Source organism: Daphnia pulicaria, chromosome 11, assembly GCF_021234035.1.
Source record: "Daphnia pulicaria isolate SC F1-1A chromosome 11, SC_F0-13Bv2, whole genome shotgun sequence".
In the NCBI taxonomy this organism is placed as follows: domain Eukaryota; kingdom Metazoa; phylum Arthropoda; class Branchiopoda; order Diplostraca; family Daphniidae; genus Daphnia; species Daphnia pulicaria.
Genome location: NC_060923.1, coordinates 345,891 through 370,706, shown reverse-complemented (window position 1 = coordinate 370,706; position 24,816 = coordinate 345,891). Strand labels below are relative to the sequence as shown.

The 24,816-nt window shown below is 41.0% G+C and overlaps 8 protein-coding genes and 2 long non-coding RNA genes across 14 annotated transcripts; 6 read left to right on the top strand and 4 right to left on the bottom strand.

Annotated features, from left to right (window-relative positions):
- Window positions 1-1,056: 1,056 nt before the first annotated feature.
- Window positions 1,057-2,886, bottom strand: LOC124315989 (translation initiation factor IF-2-like). Its single transcript, XM_046781723.1, has one exon. The coding sequence runs from the start codon at window positions 2,884-2,886 to the stop codon at window positions 1,057-1,059; it is 1,830 nt and encodes a 609-aa protein (XP_046637679.1).
- Window positions 2,887-3,666: 780 nt separating this feature from the next.
- Window positions 3,667-5,279, top strand: LOC124315913. Its single transcript, XM_046781658.1, has 4 exons — window positions 3,667-3,885; window positions 3,955-4,446; window positions 4,505-4,991; window positions 5,058-5,279. The coding sequence occupies exons 1-4, from the start codon at window positions 3,796-3,798 to the stop codon at window positions 5,216-5,218; spliced, it is 1,230 nt and encodes a 409-aa protein (XP_046637614.1). The 5' UTR covers window positions 3,667-3,795; the 3' UTR covers window positions 5,219-5,279.
- An 878-nt stretch (window positions 5,280-6,157) lies between these two features.
- Window positions 6,158-8,626, top strand: LOC124315898 (F-box/WD repeat-containing protein 11-like). Its single transcript, XM_046781631.1, has 9 exons — window positions 6,158-6,301; window positions 6,375-6,514; window positions 6,589-6,744; window positions 6,820-6,999; window positions 7,067-7,216; window positions 7,278-7,400; window positions 7,467-7,804; window positions 7,863-7,934; window positions 8,012-8,626. The coding sequence occupies exons 1-9, from the start codon at window positions 6,262-6,264 to the stop codon at window positions 8,355-8,357; spliced, it is 1,545 nt and encodes a 514-aa protein (XP_046637587.1). The 5' UTR covers window positions 6,158-6,261; the 3' UTR covers window positions 8,358-8,626.
- LOC124315979 lies at window positions 8,408-24,692 on the bottom strand. The gene is made up of 2 exons (XR_006911765.1): window positions 24,550-24,692; window positions 8,408-8,533 (listed from the first exon to the last, which is right to left on the bottom strand). It is a non-coding gene; the product is annotated as an uncharacterized LOC124315979 (long non-coding RNA).
- LOC124315904 lies at window positions 9,109-11,497 on the top strand. 2 transcript variants are annotated; one of them, XM_046781642.1, is made up of 5 exons: window positions 9,109-9,288; window positions 9,358-9,686; window positions 9,995-10,486; window positions 10,551-11,046; window positions 11,161-11,497. In XM_046781642.1, the coding sequence occupies exons 2-5, from the start codon at window positions 9,408-9,410 to the stop codon at window positions 11,319-11,321; spliced, it is 1,428 nt and encodes a 475-aa protein (XP_046637598.1). In that variant the 5' UTR covers window positions 9,109-9,288; window positions 9,358-9,407; the 3' UTR covers window positions 11,322-11,497. The 2 variants fall into 2 exon arrangements, with proteins under 2 accessions (XP_046637598.1, XP_046637597.1); XM_046781641.1 differs by having other exon boundaries at window positions 9,110-9,288; window positions 9,373-9,686.
- Window positions 11,933-14,175, top strand: LOC124315906. Of its 2 annotated transcripts, XM_046781648.1 has the most exons (5): window positions 11,933-12,185; window positions 12,287-12,584; window positions 12,658-13,149; window positions 13,214-13,700; window positions 13,760-14,175. In XM_046781648.1, the coding sequence occupies exons 2-5, from the start codon at window positions 12,303-12,305 to the stop codon at window positions 13,918-13,920; spliced, it is 1,422 nt and encodes a 473-aa protein (XP_046637604.1). In that variant the 5' UTR covers window positions 11,933-12,185; window positions 12,287-12,302; the 3' UTR covers window positions 13,921-14,175. The 2 variants fall into 2 exon arrangements, with proteins under 2 accessions (XP_046637604.1, XP_046637603.1); XM_046781647.1 differs by having other exon boundaries at window positions 11,933-12,584.
- LOC124315975 lies at window positions 14,505-21,520 on the top strand. 3 transcript variants are annotated; one of them, XR_006911761.1, is made up of 7 exons: window positions 14,506-14,720; window positions 14,790-14,892; window positions 15,110-15,327; window positions 20,668-20,807; window positions 20,871-20,980; window positions 21,068-21,218; window positions 21,280-21,520. It is a non-coding gene; the product is annotated as an uncharacterized LOC124315975 (long non-coding RNA). The 3 variants fall into 3 exon arrangements; XR_006911762.1 differs by having other exon boundaries at window positions 14,505-14,720; window positions 20,877-20,980; window positions 21,068-21,520; XR_006911760.1 differs by having other exon boundaries at window positions 21,068-21,520.
- On the bottom strand, window positions 16,177-16,969 carry LOC124315954 (cuticle protein 2-like). Its single transcript, XM_046781707.1, has 3 exons — window positions 16,857-16,969; window positions 16,586-16,792; window positions 16,177-16,505 (listed from the first exon to the last, which is right to left on the bottom strand). The coding sequence occupies exons 1-3, from the start codon at window positions 16,866-16,868 to the stop codon at window positions 16,359-16,361; spliced, it is 366 nt and encodes a 121-aa protein (XP_046637663.1). The 5' UTR covers window positions 16,869-16,969; the 3' UTR covers window positions 16,177-16,358.
- Window positions 17,955-19,095, bottom strand: LOC124315930. The gene is made up of 4 exons (XM_046781679.1): window positions 18,815-19,095; window positions 18,606-18,743; window positions 18,274-18,544; window positions 17,955-18,185 (listed from the first exon to the last, which is right to left on the bottom strand). Exons 1-4 carry the CDS (start codon window positions 18,995-18,997, stop codon window positions 18,085-18,087), a joined length of 693 nt encoding a protein of 230 aa, XP_046637635.1. The 5' UTR covers window positions 18,998-19,095; the 3' UTR covers window positions 17,955-18,084.
- LOC124315899 (F-box/WD repeat-containing protein 11-like) lies at window positions 22,125-24,486 on the top strand. The gene is made up of 9 exons (XM_046781633.1): window positions 22,125-22,259; window positions 22,328-22,467; window positions 22,548-22,700; window positions 22,774-22,953; window positions 23,021-23,158; window positions 23,215-23,337; window positions 23,404-23,750; window positions 23,807-23,878; window positions 23,956-24,486. The coding sequence occupies exons 1-9, from the start codon at window positions 22,220-22,222 to the stop codon at window positions 24,296-24,298; spliced, it is 1,536 nt and encodes a 511-aa protein (XP_046637589.1). The 5' UTR covers window positions 22,125-22,219; the 3' UTR covers window positions 24,299-24,486.
- Window positions 24,693-24,816: the final 124 nt, after the last annotated feature.

The window sequence follows — 24,816 nt, the reverse complement described above, 5'->3', positions numbered from 1 at the left end:
TAATTCTTTGGAAGCAAGGAGGTGCATTGGTCAAACCAAATGGCATTCTTTTGAATTGGTAATGACCATTTTGCGTTGTGAAGGCTGTCTTGTGCCTATCCTCCTTCTTTATTGGTATTTGCCAGTATCCACTGATGAAATCAAGCGTCGAGAAATATTTTGCTCCCTTCAAGTCGTCTTTTATTGCTTCGATACTAGGGATTGGAAATTTGTCCTTGATTGTTACATCATTTACGAATCTGAAATCGACACAGAATCGTATTGTTCCATCCTTCTTTTTCACTAATAGGATTGGTGAACTGTACGGACTTTTACTTTCTTCAATCACATCGTTTGCTAACATCATTTCTACATGTTTTTCTATAACCGGCAACATCACTCGCGGCTGGCGTCTTGGTGGTATATATACTGGAGGGCCCACTGTCGGAATACTATGTTCTTCTCCAATGGCTTCGCCGAAGTCCGAATCTGAAGTGGCGAATATGTGTTTATTTCTTTCCAGTACTTTTCGAAGGTCTTCTTTTCTGATTTCTGTTTTTCCGATCAATTCTTTTATTTCTTCTTCGAGTTTTTGATGTATAATGACGCATACTTGACATGGTTGAATTTCTGATACTTTGGCCACGATGTGGTACTGTTTGCCGTTATTTGTGTATGATATCCGCCTGCTGGCGGTGTTTATTCGAAACTCTAGATTTGTTATGAAATCCATTCCTAGGATGCAACTAACTGCTAAATTTGGTACTACGTGGAAGTTGTTTTTAATCGGGTCGCTATCCACCGAATGTAATTTCACTTGCAGTTCTACTGTTTTAACTTTTGGCATTGGATCCCCACATGCTGTAATGAGATTGAGGTTCTCTATTGATCTTTCCTTCTTTGCTGTTTGCGGTATCTGTTTTTCGAAGTCGGAAGAGATTACACTCGTCGTGGAGCCCGTGTCTATTAAAGCTGCTACTCGTCTGCTGCCTACTGTCACTAATATTGTAAATGGCTTATACTGTATTTTACACTGGGATGGGTCGCATTGTTTTGTTGATACATGTCCGAATGCGATTATTTCCGTACGTTCTTGTGGTTGTTGAACGGTCTCCTGGTTGGGTCTCTGGGAGCTTGATTTCTTCTCACATTTTCTTCGCGCCATCTTTGGTATTTGCGACAGGCTCTTTTTATGTGTCCTTTATTCTTGCAAAAGAAACAGGTTCTGTCTTCTAGTCCTCCCGGGAATCCTCCGTTCCTTTGGTTATCCCAATTTCCTGGAGTACGATTTAGCGAATTACTCCTTTGTGGTTGTGTTTCTTGTGCTCCTTGACGGCGATTCTGTCTCCAGTCGTTATCACTTTGCGATCTTTGTCCCAGCGGGTAATACCGCGTGCGTCCGTCCACGTCCTCCGGGTTTTGCCTTTCTCTATATCTTGGGCTATAACTTCTGCTCCTTCCGGAAAAACGGACTTGTTTCTCTCCCTCTTGCTTCTGTTCGGATATGTGTGCTACCGTTCCTGCTGCTACACCTGCGGGGCCAGCAGACAACTGTATGTTAGCTATAGCTTGCATAATCTGTTGCAATTCGGGGTTTTTGTTTTTCTCGTTTTCTTGTTGCTCCGCTTTTTTATGGGCTTCTGATTCCTCTGTCAGGCGTCGCAAGTCCACGACTTGTTCGCATACTTGTGCTTTTTCCACTACTTCTTCGTACGTATCCGTTGCTTTCAAGCTATTCCATAGGCTTGTCCTGATGGTTAGGCGCATTCCTTTCAACAAAGCCTCCTTTTTAACAGCGTTTCTTAGTTGAATTACTTCAGCGTCCTGGCTTTCTGCGGCTGCCCTTCCGTAGGCCGATTTGTATAGCTCATCGATGCGGTGTCTGTATTCTCTTATACGTTCGTTGAATTTCTGCTCTATCTTGCTGAGTTGTGCTCTTCTCATATCTTGTATCGTCGCGTCATCGAATCCCGCTTCCATGGCTGCTGTCCACGCTGCAAGATTCGCTTTGATATTTACTCCTAGCGAATTATTAAATGCAGCTGCTGCTCTCCTTAGTTTGGACTGGAAAAATTTCAACTTCTGCTCTTCGGTCCATCCAGCTTCTACGCCAACTCTGTTTGCTTTCTTTAGCCAGCTTTCAAATGTAGTGTTGTCGTCGAGGTCGCCACTGAATTCTGGAATATCTTTTCTATAATTGACGGCTGCTAGATTTAGCATTCCCGTTGTCATGGCTGCTGAAAATGTTCGGAAATCTCCTGGATCGATTCCTCCGGCGCCTACTTGTCCCATAGGTCCTTGGGGTCCAGGTGGGCCTTGGGGTCCTGGTGGTCCTTGGTTGCCTGGAGGTCCTTGGTTGCCTGGAGGTCCTTGCTGGCCAACTTGCCCTGGAGCGCCTTGTTGTCCTGGTTGTCCATCTTGCCCCGGCTGGCCATCTTGCCCCGGTTGTCCCGGTGGTCCTTGTTGGCCTGGTGGCCCTTGTTGGCCTGGTGGCCCTGGCGACGGTGTTGGGGTATTAGGCATTTCCTCTTCTGTATCCGTCTGTTCGGATGAGTAATCTTCTTGGGTTGATGAAAGGCTTTTGTCGAATGCCGGGATTTCTGTTTTGTTTCTTTCGAATATGTCGATGAATTCTTTATCGACGCCAGCTATTTCTTTTTCTAGTTTAGTGATCTTTGCTTCTCTTTTATCGTTTTTTGGCTTTTCTTTAAGCTTTAGTACTTTGTGTTTGAGTTCGAAACTTCTCGTACTTAATTGCTGTAGACGTCCTGCAATTTGGCTTGGCCTTTGTGATCTCCGCAGTTCTGTCTCTGGTTTTGTTTCTACGCTGTCTTTCGGGACCACTTGGTTTGAAGGTGAGTCTGATTTTATATTTACCTCCAATTTGGGTTGTCTGTTGTCGGTCATGTGGGTCCTCGATGTTCCGTTTCTGGGTCGAACTGTCGTTGTCTCCAGATAGTTCACCAAATGTTCAGATTTGCACAATAGAGTTAAGACACTTGTACAAATTGAAAGGTTCAATATTTTGGCACGTTCACCACTTGTAAGGCTCGTTCCAGCCTTACTTTACTTGTAAGAAATGGAGACGCAACGACTTGTACGAGGATGACGTTTGTATTTGAATACACGAGATTAAACATAAAAGTACACGAATGCGACTATTCAATATCAGAATAATAAGAGAGAAGGAGTTTACCAGCGTGAAGGCCTGCTCGGAGAAGACTGGTTATACGAGGGAAACAAGGGGGCTTTTATACTGGTCAAGGCGGAAGTCAGCGTCGTAGATTGATCTCTTTATTGCCGTTATTGCCGTGTTGGGATTGATACTCTGGCTGATGTCGATATCACGGTGTTGGGAATGGATTCCTCCCGTGTGTCGACATCAGGGTGTCAGCAAGGGATACTTCCCGTGAGTCAGCCTCACGGTGTCGGCACTGGATACCTTCCGTGAGTCAGCCTCACGGTGTCGGCACTGGATACTTCCCGTGAGTCAGCATCACGGTGTCCGTGAGCGGATCCTATTTGCTCAACGGACTCGTTTGTGCAGACGTCTTTTGAATTGCGCGCTTATGGCTGACTGTGCTATAGATGCGCCGCTTGTTTGCTGGTTGCGGGTGCCCTCCCGTGGCTGGGTTCGGGTACTACTCTCTGCCAGAGCGGTGAGTTAACCCGATCCTTACAGAAGAGAAGAAAATAGCGAAACAATTGCCCGTGCTGGCGACGGATCACGTTGATGGAGTCACCTACGATGACCTGCCACAATACGGTAAAGTGCATATTGTTGCCCAATCCGCTTCCAATCCGGGTGACAATTTCATGAGCGACACTTTTATTGTGACGGCTCAATTGATAAAACAAGATGACTTTGGAAACGAAACTAAACATACCTTGAGTGCTTTCATCAAGGTGATTGGTTGGAATTATCTTTAATTTATTTTAAATGTTTTAACTTTTGTAGTACCTTATTGCGTATAGGTCTTACCATCGAACACAATGCTGCGCGTCATTGCTTACGAGGCACGGACTCACCACCGCGAGATGGACGTCTACCAAAACTTCTTTGGACTTTTGCGAGAGATGCACACAGGGCAACCGATTCCGCTGGATGTCCCAGATGTCTACTACACTCATATGGAGGAAATGGTTCAAGGCGGAGCGGATGGATCGGGAACTTGTACTCTTCTCGAGGATCTCAAGGCTGAGGGTTACGTCATGGCCGATAAAGTCGAAGGCGCTGATTATCGACACTGTCAAATTGCACTGACGTCACTGGCCCATTACCACGCCTTGACACTGAGTGCAGTGAGAAAGTGGACAGACCCATCGACGGGAGAACTCTCCAAAATTCCAACTGCAGCCAAACCCATCACGGATGGGAATAAAATGCATGACACAAGCCTTTTTCAGATGATCAAAGACAACATCCAAAGTGTGATCGAATTTGGCAAAGATGTTGAAAGGCTCGATGTGATTTCTTATTATTTATCTGAATATTACCGGGTTGGCCTACTGGGTTACCGTGCAGTTAGTTGAATGGATAGCTGGTTTTATGGAACGTCTACCGGAGATTGTCCAAATTGATACGGTGGAGAGCTGCGGTCCATTGGCCTGCATCTTGCATGGGGATTACTGGAACAATAACATGTTGTTTAAATATGCCGACGATGGGAAGACACCAATTGCCTTGAAAATGATCGACTTTCAAGTTGTAAGGATCGGCCATCCACTCAGCGACGTCCTGTATTTCCTTTACATAAGCGCCAAGCCGGAAATAAGGGTTAGGTACATGACTGATTTGTTACGTCACTACTATGACACGCTGACGGCCGATTTGCGACTGCTTGGCATCTCTCTCAATTACTACACCTGGGAAGATTTTTTGGCTGATTATAAGAAACGATCCTTGATGTGGATGTTTATGGGAATAATCGTCCTGCCGTTTGTCTTGAACAAGAAAGTTCTCGACAGGTTGGATGAAATGGATGCTGCAGAGAGGCAGAAAGAACCAAAAGGTAACTGTTATCAAATTAAATTTTAATTACTAATGATTTTATCGGATTTTATCATTTCTTTTCTAGTCGCTGACGGGGAAATAGTCAAAGGGGCCAGTGGAATGAGTGTGGAAGCGGAGGAATTGATGAAGACTACGATGTTGTCAAAAAAGTTGAGTGACAATGAAGTTCTAACCGACCGTCTCATCAAACTCATTGACGAAGTTAAAGCCTTGCATGATTCTTAAACGTAATTTTTCATACAGCTATTCAACGATTTTACCATACCTAATGCCCACATTGTGTTTATCAGGCCTTGAATACTGTTTATTAATAAATCAGTTAAAAGAATAATCCATGCTTAATGCTTTTTACTTTCAATGGGGATGTCTGCAAATTGGATTAACTTTGGCATCATCACTCTTCATGGGATTCTGCATCAAATTTAAAATCCCCCTAAAATGATTCTGCTTTGAATTTTTGTTCTTTTACCTTCCTACCGTTATGTTTGAATCTTTGCTGCACTTAAGAGGAGAATATGAAAACCGATGAAAACCAACATTGAAAAAAACTGATTGCTCTAAGTTAAACATGATTGCTAGATCCTAGTGCTCCTACTTCATGGCGCAACTGAACAGCAAATTTCTTTCAGTGATTCTCTGGCTACCTGACTTGATTCGTGTGTGTCCTAGTGCTGCTTGTGTGACAGCTGACCCAGTTGGTTATTCACTTGGTTATTCAGAGCTTCAAGAACTTTTTATTTTATTTTGTCGAACAGAGGCAATCCGAATGAGAATACGAATCGGGCCGGTTACCTCCAGGACTCTGCAGAAAATAATTTTCATTTTTATTATTTAATTATTCAACTGGGTCAAAAATTGTATACGGAATGAAATGCAATTTATACTGACCTAGTTGCTTTGTGCTTCACAATCATTTTACGTGTTCTATTATTATTATTTTTTAATTGGAATTATATTTTAAATTAATAATTAACCAACAATCACGCGTTCCGGTGTTCGTCACAAAAATGAATCAAGCCTTTTTATCACATATGAAATTTGTTTTGAATCCCAAATACGTTAGAAATCAAATTAGCTTTTAGGGCCATGCGATGATTTCTCCTCCAGCCAATCAGATTACAGAAAGGGAAGGGTTAGAAAAGGTGAGGACGCCATTTTGTTTAGAACTTGTTGCATTTGACACTTTGGCGCCAAGTTAGTCGGTTGTGCTGTTTACTCCTCGGATAATTAAGTTTTCTTTTCGTCAGATAAAAATAACACCAATCACCATGGAGAAATTGAAATTGGACTTAATTGAAAGCCTGCATTGTATGAACAATTAATTACTGTTTGCATTTAGAAAAAGAAATTTTAAATTGATTGAACTGTGCAATTTGTATAGGTCAATGCCTGGATTTCATATGTGATCATATTTTTGCATATTTGGATTACGATTCTTTGATGAATTCAAAAATGGTGTCAGCTGTTTGGAATAAGATCGTTTCCAAAGGGGAGTTCTGGAAGGTAATGGTGGAAAGAAAGGTAAAGTGTTTTCTTTTTATCTAAGTAGGAGATGTTGTAGTGTTAATATCAACAGTTTTGTTATCTCTTCCTAGAAAAAAGTGTTGCCGTATTGGAAAAAAGTGTTTGATGCTGTAAAAGTATTTAAAGATCAAGAGCTGCTGAGTCGTGGAAATGCTGATGCTTCTGAACGTCATTGTGATGAGTACTACCACACAATGTATTGTCTAGTGGAAGATGAAATTCAAAAGGTAATGTGTTTAAGTAAATAAGAGTGTTACAGGATCAACTTTGTAAATTTTAAATAATTTTGTGTCCATTTCTAGAGTGTGGATTCAAACTGGAGAGCTGGAGGAAAACATCAGTGTGTTAGATATGAAAGCTTTGGAAATCACTCTTTCGAGGTTCATGGCTGTGAATGTGAAGTGGATTCACAATGGATCGTTCAAATACAGCGGGATTGTCGCATATTTCTTCGTAATCGCTGGACCCTCGAAATCGAAAAGGTTAATATTTGTACAAAATGTGAAAATTTACTTTTGTACATAAAACCTTTGTGGTAATATCCTTCAGGTTCTTGAAATTCCGTTAACTGAAATCAACATGAATGGAAGGGATCGTGAATTTAAATTGAATCGCTTGAAGATTAATTCGAATTTCATCACAGCATCCTTTGACGTCCACCCAGAAATTTGCGTTTGGGATGCCAAATCTCATGAACTGGTAAGCACATTCTATGTGGTGTCACACAATGTTGATTGCTATTAAATTGCCTTTTTAATAGTTGAGAGTCTTGAAACCCGTTCCGGAGCAAGGAAACCAAGTCGAAGGAGAGTACGGAGAATTCTATGTGAAAGGCCATTGCCTATGGAATGATTTGCTTCTATCTTGCCACGCAAGATTATCGGTAAGTTCCAACTCAGGCTCCTTCGCCGTCATAGTTGACTTATTTTGAGTAATGGGTTATTTTTAGCGAACAGATGAATCGTACATTGTGACACTGCGCAGAATTCCCCTGAATGGCGACGGAGAAGTGACTTTACTTTATTACCAGAAAGTTCTGCCAAGACCCATATTGTTTCTGGAAGTGGCAATGGATGACGATTATATCGTCTTATTTTTCGCCAGACATGAGCAACGATTGTACATGCCTAGTATGGCAGCAACTTTCGAGATAGAAATTCGAAGTGCAGTTTCCTATGACGTCGTCCATAAAATTTCGATTCCGACGTCTTCACCATTCCAATTCTACCAATTCCATTATCTAAATGGATTTATTGTTATGGGCCAAACGGAAGACAAATTTCTAAGGTTTTATTTGACGTAATTTTTTTTTTTATCGGTCATTAACTCATTTCACTGTTATTAGCATCTGGAGTGCTGCTGTTGGTCGTTGTGTCAAAACCATTTGCCATGGCGACAAAGGATTATGTGCAATCAGGTAAGTTAACCAGATTAAATCTTACCGCATTCCTACAGAAATTACTTCAACTTTGTTTCTTTGATTATTTCCATTAGAATCATTTCGGACAAATACATTGTCACTTGCGATAAAGAAGGTGTGTTGAAGATCTGGGATTTCCAAGGAACTCTTGTTCGCCCGGAGCCATCCAGCTCTAATTTCCTGATCAGGAAAATCTCCCACCTGAAAGCTGTCTCCTGTTCGGCTTCGGCTAAACCATCTGCAGTATCCTCGAAGGTGAAGAGGATCGATGCCCGCAAGAAAACGCCGCGCGTTCCGCCAATTGAATACGTGGGATCTACCTGCATGGTGGCCGACGAATTGCAAATGATCCTTGTGTCCCATTCGGACGATGGTTCTTCTTATTTGCACGTTGAAACCTTTTTGAACGCTGCCCAATGAGAAAGCCAGTCGTGTAAGTCTTCCACCCTGCCTGCTTTAAAGTCTTAACCATTCTCTTTTGTCTTGTTGATTGCGTTTAAACGCGCGTTTAAAAGTGACGTCGTGCGTTAGAAGTTTCTCGGAAATTCGCATTTGTTTCAAACTCAGACCCCAGTTTGCTATATCGTTCCAGTTACCTTACTGAAAATATTTTGAAATTCATTTGATGAGTACAAGAAAATGTACAAATACAATCGGTGCGGTAGTATACCGATTAAGTTTTGTCCATATATTAATAACCTTCTCTTGACTCATTTTCGCAATGTACCTTTTTTCTGTCCAACAAACTCATATACAATTTTATATCAGCCTTGACCCTTGTGAGTGATAAAATAACAAACCCAATGACCGTCAGCAGCCCTTATTTCTATTGGATACTGTTTAAACTCGATAAGAACAAAATCCGAACAAACATAGTTTTAGTTATGCACCACAAATGCTGCGCTCAGTTGCTAGGCTCTGACCATTAAACGGGGCAAAACGCATTGGAAGCTAAACTTTTAATTTCATTGGTCATCTTGTTTAATCACCTGAATGCTTCACAGGTGAGATACAGTTTTTACAGTCTATACAGCTGAGCATATTGTATTGTGATTATTGATGATCGACCTTCCATTCCGTTGGGTAACAACATTAGGAGATAAGAGACTAGCACACAACAATAATCATGGGAGTGACGTGACTGGCGATAGATAAAATACTGCGCTGAGGTAGTATAATGTTGTCAATTCTCGCACTGCTGTTTGGATTCATCATCTCTCAACATTGGACCTTAAAAAATTTTTCCTTGCATTTTTAAATCTTAATTATTTTTTATCGTCTTTCTTATTCCTCCTGCAATAGCTATAGCCTACATCGTTTCCTCAATTTATTTTCCTGCTTAAACTATAAGGTATGTAAAATAAAGGCATTTTATAATCTTATTTTTTTTTTCGTTCTAGCCATAAATTGTGTCTATAAGCTCTCATTTATGTAGCATTCAGGTGTTGATTGCCCAACACCAGCAACAAGATGATCTACGAAATTAAAAGTTTGGCTGGTCGCCAGCTGTTTTGGAAGACCCTTTTTGAAGAGAAGATGTTGGCACCTCAACTTGCCACGCTAGCGACTGATCATGTCGATGGCATCACGTACGATGACATACCAAAGTACGGCAAATTGCACGTCAAAGTGGAATCCGGCTCAACTTTGGGCGATAATTTCCAAAGCGACACCTTTATTGTAACGGCACGGTTGTTGATGCAACGTGATGGCGAGGACATTCCAAATACACTGAGTACCTTCATCAAGGTAACATTTAATAACTCGTTTGGTTTCGGTTGTAGGGGAGACCGGGGCTGTGTGGGACATGGGGCTACATGGGACATCGCAGTTTTGAGCATGTTCCCGTAATTTTTTTTTAATAATTTTTTTACTATATTTGAGCATTTACCATGCCCCATGTTGGGTAAAAAAATTATTTAAAAAAAATTACGGGAACATGCTCAAAACTGCGATGTCCCATGTAGCCCCATGTCCCACACAGCCCCGGTCTCCCCTATATCCGACGCCAATGATTTTGGAAATGCATGTCTAAAATTCTTGTCATTACAACGCAGGTGCTGCCGTCGAATTTCTTACTTCGGAAATCAGTTCACGAATCACGCGTCCATCATCGGGAAATCAACATGTATCACCATTTCTTCAATTCACTGAGAGAAATGCACGCCGACCACCCGATTCCGCTGGATGTTCCCGATGTTTACTACACTCATATGGAGGAAATGGTTCAAGGCGGAGCGGATGGATCGGGAACTTGTACTCTCCTCGAGGATCTTAAAGCTGAGGGTTATCGTATGGCCGATAAAGTGGAAGGCGCCGATTATCGACACTGTCACATGGCCTTGACTTCACTGGCCCATTTCCACGCATTGACGATCAGTGCGGTGAGAAAGTGGAAGGATCCGGCGACTGGCAAACTATCCAATATTCCCCCGATGGCCAAATTTCTTGTCGAAGAGAAAACTATGTACGATGTGGGAATAATCAAAATCATTTCAGACTTTTCCGTGTCTATCGTCGATTTTCTAAAAGATATCAAAAGGCCCGATGTGAGTATTAAACATTTTTCTGTTCAAAATTCGCATCTCAACTAATTGGTTTTATTGTTATCAGCTAGTTGAGTGGGTGTCGAAATTTACATCTCAAATGTCTGAGGTCGTCCTAGTCGATACGTTGGAGAGCAGCGGCCCATTGGCTTGTGTCGTTCACGGAGATTATTGGAACAATAACATGTTGTTCAAATACGCAGATGGTCTGACTAATATTCCAGTCTCACTGCGAATGCTCGACTTTCAAATCTCGAGGATCGGCCATCCACTTAGCGACGTTCTCTATTTCCTGTACACGAGCACCTTGCCGGAAACGAGACAAAAGTACATGCTGATTTTGCTTCGTTACTATTTCGACACGTTGACAACCGATTTGCGACTCCTTGGCATCCCCCTCGAAGATTACAACTGGGAAGATTTCTTGGCTGATTATAAGAAACGATCCTTGATGTGGATGTTCATGTCCACCATGGTCGTGTCCATGACACAGAACAAAAAAGTTGTTACCAGTTTGAAGGATTTGGATGCAGAGGAACAACTAAAAGATCCCAAACCAGAAGGTAACAAAACTTCATTCATTTCTTACTTCTCTGCATCTGTATAGGACTAGGGATGTGATTGTTTTGTAGTCGACTATATTTAATTGGGTGTGTTGTCTTTTTGAAATTTTTCAGACGAGGTCGTGGAACCGCCAGTCATTGGTGAAAGCGGAATGAGCGTCGAAATGGAGGAAACTTACAAGAATATGATGAAAACGTTCGTATTGAGTGACAGTCCAATTTTATCGGACCGTATAATGAAACTCATCGATGAAGTTTACCATCTAAATAATTAATGGGTCGTTTTGGAGTACTCCTTGTTCAAGAGACTTTTTTTTCTTTCGTTGGGACAAACCATTTTATTAGATTATTATGTCACCTTTTTAAAGAAAGGATAAGGTATTGGAAATGACGATGCAGTTTTAAATTGTGTACCAAATGTTTGGTGAGCTTATACATCACTTTCTCTTTGCTGGTCTACGTGTCCGATAGTCCCTCTAATTTATTCTATAGCTCACTTTGGATGGGAATATGGATTCAAGCCTCTATACAATTTGATATAAGCCTTTTGATTATTGATAAAGAAACACACCTAATGACCACCAACAGCCCATATTTCTTTTGGTTCAAATTTGACAATAAAGACAATTCGAACTAGACATAGTTATGTAACGATTAGGTGAAGTTCAGTTGCTAGGCTCTAACCCATTTACTTGATGTGAGTAAAAAAAACAAAAAGTAAACGCAACAGAATGAGTCGACACTTTTCAGTTGCAACAGAAAAAAACAAATCACAAGCACTAGTATAATATCTTTGTTTTATTATTGACGATATCAAAGTCCTTTATCGCTTATAAGCTCATCGTCAACCACATAACAAGGCCGTCGTCTATCGAACGTGGCCACCGTCTCGTGGTTAACGTTTGTCGCCTCATCAAGGTTTTATTTTTAGTCTTGCCTACATTTATTGATAAGGAATGGCTATTAGAAGAGAACTTGGACCATGGAGACAACAGCTAGTGTATTACCATATGCCATATAAGATATATTACTGTACGTGTGACTATCTGTAAGTTACTCTCTCCGAGATCTGTTTCGATCAGTTTAAAGGTTTTCTCAACACTTCCGCGATCTTTTCTTACGTGGCCAGAACTTAAAAGGTATAACCATACTTACACCGGCGCCGGAGGATTGATTCGCTCGTTTGTTTTAGATTGAATTAATTCGAGAAGTAATTAAACCTTTTGGTGCGATCCGACAGGCGACAAAACCACACAATGGCAAACCGATTCAAAAGTCTGGCCGAACGGCAGTTGTTCTGGAAGACACTTTTTGAAGAGAAACAAATAGCAAAACAATTGCCCGTGCTGGCGACGGATCACGTTGATGGAGTCACCTACGATGACCTACCACAATACGGTCAAGTGCATATTGTGGCCCAATCCGCTTCCAGTCTCGGTGACAATTTCATGAGTGACACTTTTATTGTGACGGCTCAATTGATAAAACGTGATGCCTTTGGGAACGAAACAAAAAATACCTTGAGTACTTTCATCAAGGTATTAAAAATTTTCTAATCAAATAAAATTTAGTCAAAGTTTTTGGTTTTCATTTGATACGTTTTTTGCACAGGTGCTCCCTTCAAACGCGATGCTGCGCATCGCTGCCTACGAGGCACGGACTCATCACCGCGAGATGGACGTCTACCAAAACTTCTTTGGACTCTTGCAACAAATGCACCCAGGGCAACCGATTCCGCTGGATGTCCCAGATGTTTACTACTCCCATATGGAGGAAATTGTTCAAGGCGGAGCGGATGGATCGGGAACTTGTACTCTCCTCGAGGATCTCAAGGCTGAGGGTTATCGCATGACCGATAAAGTGGAAGGCGCTGATTATCGACACTGTTTAATTGCACTGACGTCACTGGCCCATTACCACGCCTTGACACTGAGTGCAGTGAGAAAGTGGAAGGATCCATCCACGGGCGAACTCTCCAAAATTCCCCAAGGATCCAAATTTATCGTGGAAGGGACAACAATGTACGACATTGGTACTATTCAAATGATGCAGGACAGTTCCAAAAACGTGATCCAATTCGCCATAGATGTCGAAAGACCCGATGTAATTCTTATTTACTCAACTTCAATATTACCTGATTGACCTAATTTTGTATTCATTATACCAGTTAGTTGAATGGATAACTGGCTTGGTGGAACGTCTACCGGAGATTGTTCAAAGTGATACGGTGGAGAGCTGTGGTCCATTGGCCTGCATCTTGCATGGAGATTACTGGAACAACAACATGTTGTTCAAATACGACGATGATGGGAAGAAACCAATTGCCTTAAAAATGATCGACTTTCAAATTGTGAGAATCGGCCATCCACTCAGCGACGTCCTGTATTTCCTGTACACGAGCACCAGGCCGGAAATAAGGGCCAGGTACATGAAGTTTTTGTTACGTCACTACTATGACACGCTGACGGCCGATTTGCGACTGCTCGGCATCTCACTCAATTACTACACCTGGGAAGATTTCTTGGCTGATTATAAGAAAAGATCCTTGATGTGGATGTTTATGGGTTGCGTGGTTTTGTCGTTTGTCTTGGACAAGAAAGTTCTCGACAAGTTGGGTGAAATGGACGTAGAGGAGAGGAAGAAAGAACCAAAAGGTAATAACTATTATTAAATTATATTAAAATTCCTTTTGATTAAATCATTTCTTTTCCAGCCGCTGACGAGGAAATAGTCAAAGGTGTCAGTGGAATGAGCCTCGAAGCTGAGGAATCGATGAGAAATATGATGGCATCGCAGAAGTGGAGCGACAATAAACTTTTAACGGGTCGGCTTCTCAAACTCATCGACGAAGTCAAAGCCTTGCAAGATTCTTAAACGAAATTTCATCCAAATAGTCTATTGGTAAAATCAATTGCTGATTATATACCACAGACCTTATGTCCACAAGGCTGTTAAGCATATTAGGTCTTGAATATAGTTTGTTAATAAATCAAATAATTCATTATTTTGTACGTATTCCACATTTTGAGTCGCGTTTAAAATCGAGCAGTTGGCTGAGTTAACTTGTTTGAGATGGGCAGAACACGCTGATGGCCATTTGAAAACTTAAAATCTCAGCATTTGCTTTGTGTCACAATCTCATACAACAAAAGATGAAATTCACGAATTATGGTAAACGTCGCCCACGACCCATTCGCTTTCAAGAGGGTCTTGGACTGCCTTAAATTGTGGCGATTTCGGCCTTAAAGTAATTATCTGCGGATTTCGTGCAGATTTTGCGATTGGGGGGGCTCAACTATTACTGTAACTTGATAAGAAAGAACCATGAGATACTATAAAACAATAATCTCGATCCGTTCAGCGGATGAGAAAACCGAGCTTTTTTAAAGTTTTTTAGCGGTTTGAATTTAGGGAGATCCTGGTGATCGATTTTTAATCATTTCTATCGATATCTTTTGAGTAGAATAGAAAAGTCGTCTGCTTTCGAAATTAAATGACAAAAATGTGGTCGTCGTGTTCGTGTTGATTCTGTTCGTTTATCTTTATGGAGTAGCTTAATGCATTTTAGCAGGCAAATAAAGCTAAAAATACAAATAGAATGATTGTGGGAGATTGAATAGAAGACCTAGCAGTTCAAAGTTCGTGAAATGTTAGTTCCTGACATTATTCGTCACGTAAGTTTCCCTTGTCGATGCACATGATAGCAGTTTGTTTGTTCTGTTATAACATTTTCTTCTGTATAGATTCGAGGCCTGAGCCATCTTCCATAACTACAAGATTTATGCCAGTTTCTGCTTGTGCTGGCATTGACCTGTCGTCACCCACAATCTCAGGATCATCACTTGGGTAACATAATGATTTTCAATATTTTTGTTAACCTGTTACCTTTTAGATATTCTATAATGCTGCATGACTTGCATCATTGCAGAGTGTTACATTAAAACCTGATATTTTCCTGGTTATCAACAATTACCGGTTTAGTTTACCCACTTATTTTTAACTTTTCTTTACTTGTTTTTCTGTCAATGTTTTTTCGTAACCCATTTTTTTATTTTGTATTTAGATAGACACAGTGTCCAGTTTGTTTGGAGAGACTATATACCGATGTCGGCCGAGTTCTTGCCCTTTTTTTAAATTCCCTCTGTCCTCGTGTACACCCATGCGAGTGTGGGGGTATTCACGAGGACTCCCTTTTGCAGATCCTGCTGTGTTCAACTTTCCTATGGATGGAGGTAGCACTCTTATGGATGCCTGCCCTGGCCGTATTTCCTAGGCTTAAAGGTAGGAACAATGTATCTCTATTCTTCCTCATTTGACTGTTTGGTGCTTGTTTATAAATCTTTACATAGAACCTGGGATTATTGCTGAGCTACTAGGCAGTTGACTGAAACTCTTTTCCCTTGCTGTTTTTGTTGACTCAGTCAGGATTTATTAAAATAACTCATTTTTAGAACGACTGCAGATCAGGCCTGTTTTGTTTTTAAACCTCACAACTTTTGTTCTGTGGGTAAACAATTGAATTACAAAAATATTTAAACTTTAAACACTTCAAGCAAAGTGTAATCAGACCAGACGACCGAACCGGCACCTCCTCGTACAGTTGGCCGACGGCAGATGATAAGCGAAAACTTTTCAGAATCTTGAAGTCGAGAACAATCGAGAATAAAAACAAAGCCAAACTATTGACTGGTGCGAAACCCAAATTTCAAACTCAGATTTTTCACTATCTAGGACTTCTTTCTATCGTACTTGTTGCATCTGCGTCCGTGCTGAACCTGTCGTCGTTGTTGTGCCACAGATAATCTCGTGGCAAAGGTATCAGGGAACCATTTGAAACCAAAAATTCGAATGTTTTTCTTTTTATTCGCACTCCGCCCCCAGTCATCTCATTATCTCGAAAAGCAAATAAGACGTTGGGTTATTCCTTTGTAGCCTTTGCAGTGTTGGAAAATGTGACGCAATTTCCACGTCAGTTGCAGATTTCTAAGTTAGAAAATTTTTGACTCAATAAACTTTAGTCCAGATCACATCAACTATAAGCCAGCAGAACAAATCGAATTCATTTTGATTTGATGCGCGTGTCACATTTTGTTTTGGTTTCTTTGAGGCACATATCAAATGTCGAGACGATATGTAAGAAAGTAATTGTATTTGAGTTGAGGGCACCGATTTGAACATGAACGTTGTACATTCAAAGTCTTATCGTCCCTTTTGCTTGACAACAAAATCGGTCGGGATCAGTCGAAAGTTGCGTGCGGGGCTTTGATAAACCAAAAAAAGTCGTCGAGTATAAAAGAAATGGGCAAATTCGGTTATCCACGGGCGGCAGCGTGAGCGCGGAAGTGGGCCTGTTTGGCCTCCCAAACTTCCGGGGTGTCGGGAATGGCCTGGAAATAATAAGGCTGCAGGGAAGGAAGGGAGGCGACGACTCCGTTGGCAGCTGCAGCTGTTGCGTAAGCCTGTCGGAAAATATAACAGCAAAATTGTATTTGCGGGAATATTCACCATTAGAAATATATACTTGAGAGATGATGATTACCTTGTAGTGGTCGGCTCTAGCGGCCCAGACTTCGGGAGTATCTTGAACGGCCTGTTCCAGGTAAATCGGGCTGGCCGCCGGTGGCAGAGCGTTGAGTGCGCGTGCAGTAGCGTGAGCTGCGTTGTGAGCGGCGCGGGCGGCAGCCACTTCGGGAGTCTCCAGGACGGGACTACCGTAGACGGTGCACGCCAACAACAAAATAGCAACCTATTTCATTTTCCATTTAATTACTGTTATATTCCATTTTTAAAATTTAGTTCTAAAAACTTACAAAGGATTTCATGTCGACTCGCTTGAGATGATTGGGAGAGCAGCTGAAGAAGTCGGTTGACTGATGCCTTAACCAACATTTCAACGGGGTTTATATACCCCGTGACACAGGGATAGGAAACTATTATACTAGAAGATTTTGGCCAAATGCCGAAATGCTGCTAGCAAGGCCACTCATCTGGGCTGCTGGGATCCTCTTCTCCTTCCGTATTTCAAACGAGTCAGAAAATTAAAAAAAGAAAAAATTCAATTTTGACAGGACGAGCGACCGCGCCCTAGAGCTGCTGCATGATCTTCATTTTTCAGACTGACTAACAAGGAATATACTATACGAGTCGACCTTGCAAGCAACAATTGAAATTTGCATTTTATTTTAAAAATAAAGAAAAGAATATAGTAATATTAGATCAGCAGCCACAAGCGTGTACATACAAATAAGCACATCCGTATTTGGACGGATGAAGCGGATTTGACTCGATTTTTCGAATTGGAATCGACCTTGATGCTGGAACCAAATCGTTTCCTTTTCCTAACGTATAGAATTAATATAACTGGGTGGCTTGTTTATTCATTTCACTTTTCTTTCTTTCTCTCGTCGATTGCCGAGCAGTTTTGTGGTGTAGCATTGGCACGAGCTCCGTTAAGAGCCCACCACATGTTTAGCGACAGAATTGCTGGGATTTCTCAAGGTTTTTCTTGAGAAGACTATAATACGGTGCACAACTACACCCTGTCGGAGTAGAGTAGATTAATGTTAGCGATTATTTGATCTGATCGAAAAAGAGACTGTGTGTGATTAATCAACGTCATCCTCAGTTCGTGTTGAATTCACCAACGATTTCTGCCTTAATGGAAGACTGAAATCGATCGCATATACAATTGATAATCTGGGAATCGCCTTGTAAGAATTCAAACGAGAAAAGTGTCCCAAGTATGGCTGTCGGTAAAGATATCGAAACAAGATACAATTGGGTTCTGAAACCGGAATCAAGCTACAATAATAATGTGTCTAGATTTATGTCAAAAAAGGTTTTGAATATCTCAAGTATTACTCCTGTTTCTAGCGAAATAGAACTCTGTGTGGTTATCAGCGATCACGTCGTGTTACATTTAATTTATTCAAATTTTCGTTTGGTAATTTCTATTAAAATCACAAAAGGCACAATTAAAATATAGGAATATCGATTTCATTACGTAATACATTTTCTTTGAGCGAATGTTTGGCTGGATTAGGCACGCGCCGGAAGAATGGAAACATCTGCGCAGTTGACGAACGATTCCTGGTAACAGTAGCCACTGCCTCCGTTGGGGCACAGCCCTGGGCTATTGGCTGCACGACACGTATAGCGAAATAATTATAGTAAAGCCGACGATTTTTTAAAAATAAATGAATATAACCGGGATTTCTGTATACGCACCTACAGTCCAAAACCATTGCAGTACACAATGTTCACAACTGACGCCAGCCGGTAACCGGACGCTGGGGAAGTACAGGCCGGTGGTGCTGCCGATGTGGAAATTAATTCCGTCGACTACCCCGTCACCTTGTCCCGGCATTTCCACCAGTTGAAGCGGGTAGCGATCCAGACACTCCTGGGTGACCAACTCGTTGGCTGTTTGTTTGGGACACAGACGGAAAACGAAGGTGCCGAAATGATTGGCTGTAACGTTCACAGTTAGCCGGACGACCTGGGGGATAATATTAAGAGCTTATCATAGACTATACCCTTAATTGTACAGCTCTATATACCGATCCTTCTGTGTAAGTCTGTGAAATAATGCCAGTGTCGTAGATCCCACCTTCGTCGTTGGGTCTCGGCCGGGCCAATTTCCACTCGTCTCCGCACTCGCCGCAACGGCCTTGATTGACTTCGTCGAAATGCTGGGCCTTTTTAAATCCATCACGTTAAAAATATTAGTATTCATTCAATACTTTTAAAAGTTGAATTTGACTTATACTTCTCTACCGCCGCAGTTGAGTTCCATGTCGTTGTAATTTTTCTGATCTTCGGGGACGTTGAAACCGAATCGCCACACGGAGGATCGACTGGGTGGGTCGTACATGTAACCGTGTCCTTCGCTTAGGTGAACGAGGCAATTGCAGACGGCCAGGCAAAACAGGATCGATGATGAGACAGTCATGTCAATATAGATGTATTTTTTGAAAAACTAAAAAAGAATAAGAAACTATTGCGTTTAATAATTTCAAAGCGCTAATGTGTCCAAGTGTCTAATATAAACCTGCTGTTGCGCTTTTATATAGGTCACGCTATACGTGATAATCAACAGTCGTTAAGTCAACAAATCAAGAAATCAAGAGATATAGGACGTCGGGTGAGAGAGATACGGGACGTGCCGCTATGTTTTCTTTTTTTTATCGGCCCAGTGGGGAAACTGCAATTATCTTTTAATATTTGCCCTCTTATATTAACGCCATCGTGAAATGTCAAATTGCGACAGGTTTTGTTTTTCCTTTTTATTTATGGAGTTATTATATAATTTGACGTAACTGAATGTTATTACAGAGAGCTGATATGAGAGCAACATCGGCATAATGTCGACAGCGTAATTGAATTGATTTGAATTTAACGTTTGAAATGCGACGTCATTGGGACCAATTGGGACGTGAGCAGAGACGGACGAGATGTGATACGACGAATGACGGGTGATGGTTATTCTGCCATGTGTCAAAATGCCATTCACTTGTTGACGAAACCAACGTCACATTGCAACACGAACAACAAATCAAATGCGATAGGAAAGTGCGCGTCCATCAAAACAAACAGCACGATGTTGTCATCAGTTGGTCAGTTGGCAGGGAAAGAGATAAAGAAACGGTTCGGTTGTCACGGAAGGAAAATCGGAAGCGGAGAATCGCATTCCGTTGGCGTTGGGTCAAATTTTATAGTGACATCAACGGGAACGAATTGATGGATGACGATCCCCTCCAACTTCTCCATCGGCGTGCCTAATCTGCTATTTCTACAGCCATTCGAAAGAAATGTCAAAAAGCTTCGTCAATGTCAATGTCAATAAGGGAGAACCTTTAAACCGGATGGAAAGTAAATGCAGAGTGCCAACAACGTATATTTTTATGATGAGGTAATCAGAGCGAGTGTGAAGCTGATGCTGGGAAAAGGGGAATTTTTCTCTTTGGAAAGATACGATGGTCTGTACTTGATGACATGCAAATTGGATCAAGACTATAATCACACCTGATAGTTTATAAATCGATAGTCAACTCTTGCTCGCAACCTTTTTATGAGCCGGAGGATTACAGGGGATTGTCAGGGTACGCACAATAATCTCCAGAGATTTCACAGTTGGTCGACAATTTGTTTTTCTGGGTTTTCCATTTCGAAACGAGTTGCAATCGTCCAACGGGAAATTATACGGGCACTGTGTATCGCACTCAAAGTCCCCGACTTTAACTCAACTTGTAAATTTATCGACGTCTTTCACCAGCATCTCTTTACTGATCCTTGTACGTTCTGTCGAAAAAGACTGTCGAGTAATTTATTGGACTTGTTGAAAGAGAACTTGGCTGAGGATTTATTTAGTCTAGTCTGAACTCGTTTGCATCCGTCTGCACCAATTCAATGCAGATATAGAATGGAAATTAAGTACGCAATGAAATGTTTGATTGATATCGCTTCGACCGTTTACCAATGGAATAAGGTATAACTATTTCTGAATTTCATTTGTATCGTATTCCTTCACCGAATCACATAACCCATAAATTTATTGGCGCATTTTTATTATTGTATAATACTAGAGCTGTTTTTGTATTAAAGTCATTTTCATTTTTGTAGAGGAGTGATACATCTGCGCAATTGACGAAGGATTTCTGGTAGCACAGGTTGCTGCCTCCACCAGGACACATTCCCGGACTATTCCCTGCATTGAGTGAAACAACATTAGAGTATAGTTACAGGCCAGATTTATCCACATGGTAGGCTACATAAAATTCAAAGAATATTTGTACATGACAAATGACGTAATACCTGTTGTCCAGTTGCAGAACGCAGTTTTCGCAAGTGACACCCATTGTGTCACTTGATGGTTGGGAAAAATTTGCCAGTTGTGCCGCCGATATACCTTGTCCCGGCATCTCCACCAGTTCAAGTAAATTACGATCGAGACATTCCTAAGGAAATGAATTGATTTGACTAATTATTTATTTATTTTTTTATTTGTTAATTATTTTGTTAGATACCTGAGTCACAAGTTCCTCAGCCGACTGCTTCGGACACAAGCGAAACTCAAAGTAGCCCGGGTGACCTCAATTGTCACTCGTACAAACTAAATTAAAGTCAATTAAAAGTTATAGTAAAAACGGACCATATCAACTATACCCTATCTTGTAATGAATCAATGTAATTGATTACCGATCCTTGTTTGCCCAAATCTTTCCCGTTCCATAGAGTCCACCTTCGTCGTTGGGTCTCGGCCGGGCCAATTCGTCTCCGCACTCGCCGCAACGGCCCTGATTGACTTCGTCAAAATGCTGGGCCTGTACAACAGTTCATTCAGTATACCAAACCGTACCAAACATAAAACCGATAAGCATTAGAGTAATAAAATAAATGTAGTTCAAGGCTATTTGAAATCTAAATTTTGGTACTTTAATGGACTCATTGAAATACAGATAAAACATATCATCGGTGTACGTGTTGTGAGACTTTGTATATTACCCAATTGTTGGCCGCCACAGTTGAGACTGGCGGCGTCGTAATTTGAAGGAACGTCAAATCCGAATTGGGACATGTACGATCGGCCCGGCGGGTCGAATAATATCCCGTGTCCGTTAACGAGGCTCAAGATCGACACTAATAGTAAAATGATGACAGGCATCGCTCGAACACTTGGAAAAGATTTGCCACCAACCATTTCGGTGTGTACGCGGGTATGTATAATTCGATGTGATTTGTTTTGTCTGGCCCAGCTTTCCAAAGTTAGTTCTAATTTATACAAAGCCTGACAGATTGCTGATGATGGCGCTCCTAAATGATAACAGTCGACCGCTATAGAGTAGAGACTAGTGAACATTTTTAGATTATTTTCCGTAGGTCATCAAGGGGGGAAAACCAAGGCCGTGATTGCTTACAGTTATTGCTGCTAGGATGAATATAGTAATATAGCTTAATTAATAGTGAAGGATTAGCTTTGGGGGGTCATGGCCGTCGTGCGCTGATTTCTCCTTCAGCCAATCAGATTATAGAAAGGGAAGGGTCAGAAAAGGTGAGGACGCCATTTTGTTTACAACTTGTTTTGGCTTTGGCATATGTCAGTTTCGCAGTTGTCGTGTGATTTACTCCTCTGATAGTTTGATGGTTCTCTTTTCGTCAAATCACAACAATCGCCATGGAGGAATTTAAATTTGACTTAATTGAAAGCCTGCATAGTAAACACCAATAACTATTTGCATTAAGAAAATGAAAGTTGATTGAATTGTGTAATTTGTGTATACAGGTCAATACCTAGATTTCATTTGTGATCAGATTTTTGCATATTTGGATTACAATTCTTTGACGAATTCAGAAATGGTCTCAGTTGTTTGGAAAAAGATCATATCCAAAGGGGAGTTCTGGAAGGTGATGGTGGAAAGAAAGGTAAAGCGATATCTTTTTATCTTAGCATGTGTTTGAGTAGGAGATGCTATGGTGTTAACAGCAATGGTTATGTTACCTAGAAAAAAGTGTTGCCGTATTGGAAAAAAGTGTTTGATGCTGTTAAAGTATTCAAAGATCAAGAGCTGCTGAGTCGTGGAAATGCTGATGCTTCTGAACGTCATTGTGAGTACTACCACACAATGTATTGTCTGGTGGAAGATGAAATTCAAAAGGTAATGTGTTCAAGTAAAAAAATGTTTCAGTATCAGTTTTGTTCATTTTAAATAATTCGATATCCATTTCTAGAGTGTGGATTCAAACTGGAGAGCTGGAGGAAAATATCAGCGTGTAAAATATGCAAGCTTTGGAAATCAAACTTTTGGGGTTCATGGCTGTGAATGTGAAGTGGATTCACAATGGATCGTTCAACTACAGCAGCATTGTCGTATACTTGTTCGTAATCGCTGGACCCTCAAACTGGAAAAGGTTTTAATTGAACTATAATGTAGAAATTTGCTATTGTGTATGTTAACTTTGTTGTAATATCCTTCAGGTTCTTGAAATCCCGTTAACTGAAATCAATGGAAGTTATCCTAAACTGACTCGTTTGAAGATTAATTCAAATTTCATCACAGCATCCTTTTGTGTCCACCCAGAAATTTGCGTTTGGGATGCAAAATCACATGAACTGGTAAGCACATTCTATATGGTGTCACACAACGTTGATTGTTAATAAATTGCTTTTAGTTGAGAGTCTTGAAACCTGTTCCGGAGCAAGGAAACCAAGTCGAAGGAGAGTACGAACAATTCTATGTGAAAGGCCATTGCCTATGGAATGATTTGCTACTGTCGTGTTACGCAAGGATTTCGGTATTAAATGCAAACTCAGGTTCCTTTGAGTCAGTTTACTTATGTTGAGTAATTGGTTATTTTTAGGAAACCGATGAGTCGTTCATTGTGACACTACGTAGAATTCCCCTGAATGGCGACGGAGATGTGACTTTACTTTATTACCAGAAAGTTCTACCGAAACCCATATCCTCTCTGGAAGTTGCAATGGATGACGACTATATCGTCTTATTTGTTCCCAAATATCCAAATTTCTACGAGCCCATGCCCAACTTCAACATGGACGCAACTTTCGAAATAGAAATTCGATGTGCAGTTTCGTATGATGTCCTCCATAACATATCGATTCCAACGTCGTCACCATTTCAACGCTTCCAATTCCATTATCTTAATGGATTTATTGTTATGGGACACACAGAAGATAATTTTGTTAGGTTTGATTTTACTTCGCTTTTATGTCGGTCACATTAACTATTTTCCCTCTTATTAGGATTTGGAGTGCTGGTGATGGTCGTTGTGTCAAAACCATTTGCTATGGCGACAAGGGATTATGTGCAATCAGGTTAGTTAATCGGATTAAATTCAACCGTATTTTTTCAGAAATTACTACAACCTTGTTTCTTTGATTATTTTTATTAGAATCATCTCGGACAAATACATCGTCACTTGTGATGACGACGGTGTATTGAAGATCTGGGATTTCCAAGCAGCTCTCATTCACCCGGAGCCATTCAACTCTAATTTCCTGATCAGACAAAACTCCCACCTGAGAGCCATCCCCCGTGCAGCTTCGGTTAAACCATCTGTGGTATCTTCGAAGGTGAAGAGGATCGATGCCCGCAAGAAAACGCCGCGTGTTCCGCCAATTGAATACATGGGATCTACCTGCATGGTGGCCGACGAACTGCAAACGATCCTTGTTTCTCATTCGGAGGATGGTTCTTCCTATTTGCACGTTGAAACCTTCTTGAACGCAGCCTAATGGGAAAGCCAGTAATGTAAGTCTTCCACCCTGCCTGCTTTATAGTCTTTACCATTCTCTTTTGTCTTTTTAATGCGTTAAAATTCCCGTTTAAAAGTGACGTAACATTTTTAAAAATTCGCATTTGTTTCTCACTCAAAACTCCACTTTGCTATCGTTCCACTAACCTTACCGAAAATATTTTGAAATTCATTTGATTTGAGTTACAAGAAAATGTAGAAATACTAAATACAATCGATGCACTACCGTACCGATTAAGTTTTGTCAAATACCGTCCTCTCTTGACTTTTTCTCTCTTGACCCAACCAACCATTTCGGTATATTTCAATTTGAATGATGCGTCTGGCCGCGCTTTCCAAAGTTGGTTCCGATTCATACAAAGGCACAGATTCCTGATGATTACTATTCATGTCATGCAGAACTTAACGAACGAAACGACTGCTGTTATCATTTTGATTAAAGTGCCACTTTACCCTCTGCAGTCTGCACGTATCGGTGTGCGACACACGCAGAGAAAA

Excerpts from the sequence above, each read along its gene's own strand:
- LOC124315989 (XM_046781723.1), bottom strand. The coding sequence starts at position 2,886 with ATGACCGACAACAGACAACCCAAATTGGAGGTAAATATAAAATCAGAC.
- LOC124315913 (XM_046781658.1), top strand. The coding sequence starts at position 3,796 with ATGAGCGACACTTTTATTGTGACGGCTCAATTGATAAAACAAGATGAC. Across the intron at positions 3,886-3,954 it reads CCTTGAGTGCTTTCATCAAG|GTCTTACCATCGAACACAAT; the intron begins GTGATTGGTTGG and ends TATTGCGTATAG. Across the intron at positions 4,447-4,504 it reads AAGATGTTGAAAGGCTCGAT|TTAGTTGAATGGATAGCTGG; the intron begins GTGATTTCTTAT and ends GTTACCGTGCAG.
- LOC124315898 (XM_046781631.1), top strand. The coding sequence starts at position 6,262 with ATGGAGAAATTGAAATTGGACTTAATTGAAAGCCTGCATT. Across the intron at positions 7,217-7,277 it reads ATGCCAAATCTCATGAACTG|TTGAGAGTCTTGAAACCCGT; the intron begins GTAAGCACATTC and ends CCTTTTTAATAG. Across the intron at positions 7,401-7,466 it reads CTTGCCACGCAAGATTATCG|CGAACAGATGAATCGTACAT; the intron begins GTAAGTTCCAAC and ends GGTTATTTTTAG.
- LOC124315904 (XM_046781642.1), top strand. The coding sequence starts at position 9,408 with ATGATCTACGAAATTAAAAGTTTGGCTGGTCGCCAGCTGTTTTGGAAG. Across the intron at positions 10,487-10,550 it reads AAGATATCAAAAGGCCCGAT|CTAGTTGAGTGGGTGTCGAA; the intron begins GTGAGTATTAAA and ends TATTGTTATCAG. Across the intron at positions 11,047-11,160 it reads AAAAGATCCCAAACCAGAAG|ACGAGGTCGTGGAACCGCCA; the intron begins GTAACAAAACTT and ends GAAATTTTTCAG.
- LOC124315906 (XM_046781648.1), top strand. The coding sequence starts at position 12,303 with ATGGCAAACCGATTCAAAAGTCTGGCCGAACGGCAGTTGTTCTGGAAG. Across the intron at positions 12,585-12,657 it reads CCTTGAGTACTTTCATCAAG|GTGCTCCCTTCAAACGCGAT; the intron begins GTATTAAAAATT and ends TTTTTTGCACAG. Across the intron at positions 13,701-13,759 it reads GAGGAAGAAAGAACCAAAAG|CCGCTGACGAGGAAATAGTC; the intron begins GTAATAACTATT and ends TTTCTTTTCCAG.
- LOC124315954 (XM_046781707.1), bottom strand. Across the intron at positions 16,506-16,585 it reads CTAGAGCCGACCACTACAAG|GCTTACGCAACAGCTGCAGC; the intron begins GTAATCATCATC and ends ATTTTCCGACAG.
- LOC124315930 (XM_046781679.1), bottom strand. The coding sequence starts at position 18,997 with ATGACTGTCTCATCATCGATCCTGTTTTGCCTGGCCGTCTGCAATTGC. Across the intron at positions 18,545-18,605 it reads AGACTTACACAGAAGGATCG|GTCGTCCGGCTAACTGTGAA; the intron begins GTATATAGAGCT and ends ATTATCCCCCAG. Across the intron at positions 18,186-18,273 it reads GCAATGGTTTTGGACTGTAG|CCAATAGCCCAGGGCTGTGC; the intron begins GTGCGTATACAG and ends CGTGTCGTGCAG.
- LOC124315899 (XM_046781633.1), top strand. The coding sequence starts at position 22,220 with ATGGAGGAATTTAAATTTGACTTAATTGAAAGCCTGCATA. Across the intron at positions 23,159-23,214 it reads ATGCAAAATCACATGAACTG|TTGAGAGTCTTGAAACCTGT; the intron begins GTAAGCACATTC and ends AATTGCTTTTAG. Across the intron at positions 23,338-23,403 it reads CGTGTTACGCAAGGATTTCG|GAAACCGATGAGTCGTTCAT; the intron begins GTATTAAATGCA and ends GGTTATTTTTAG.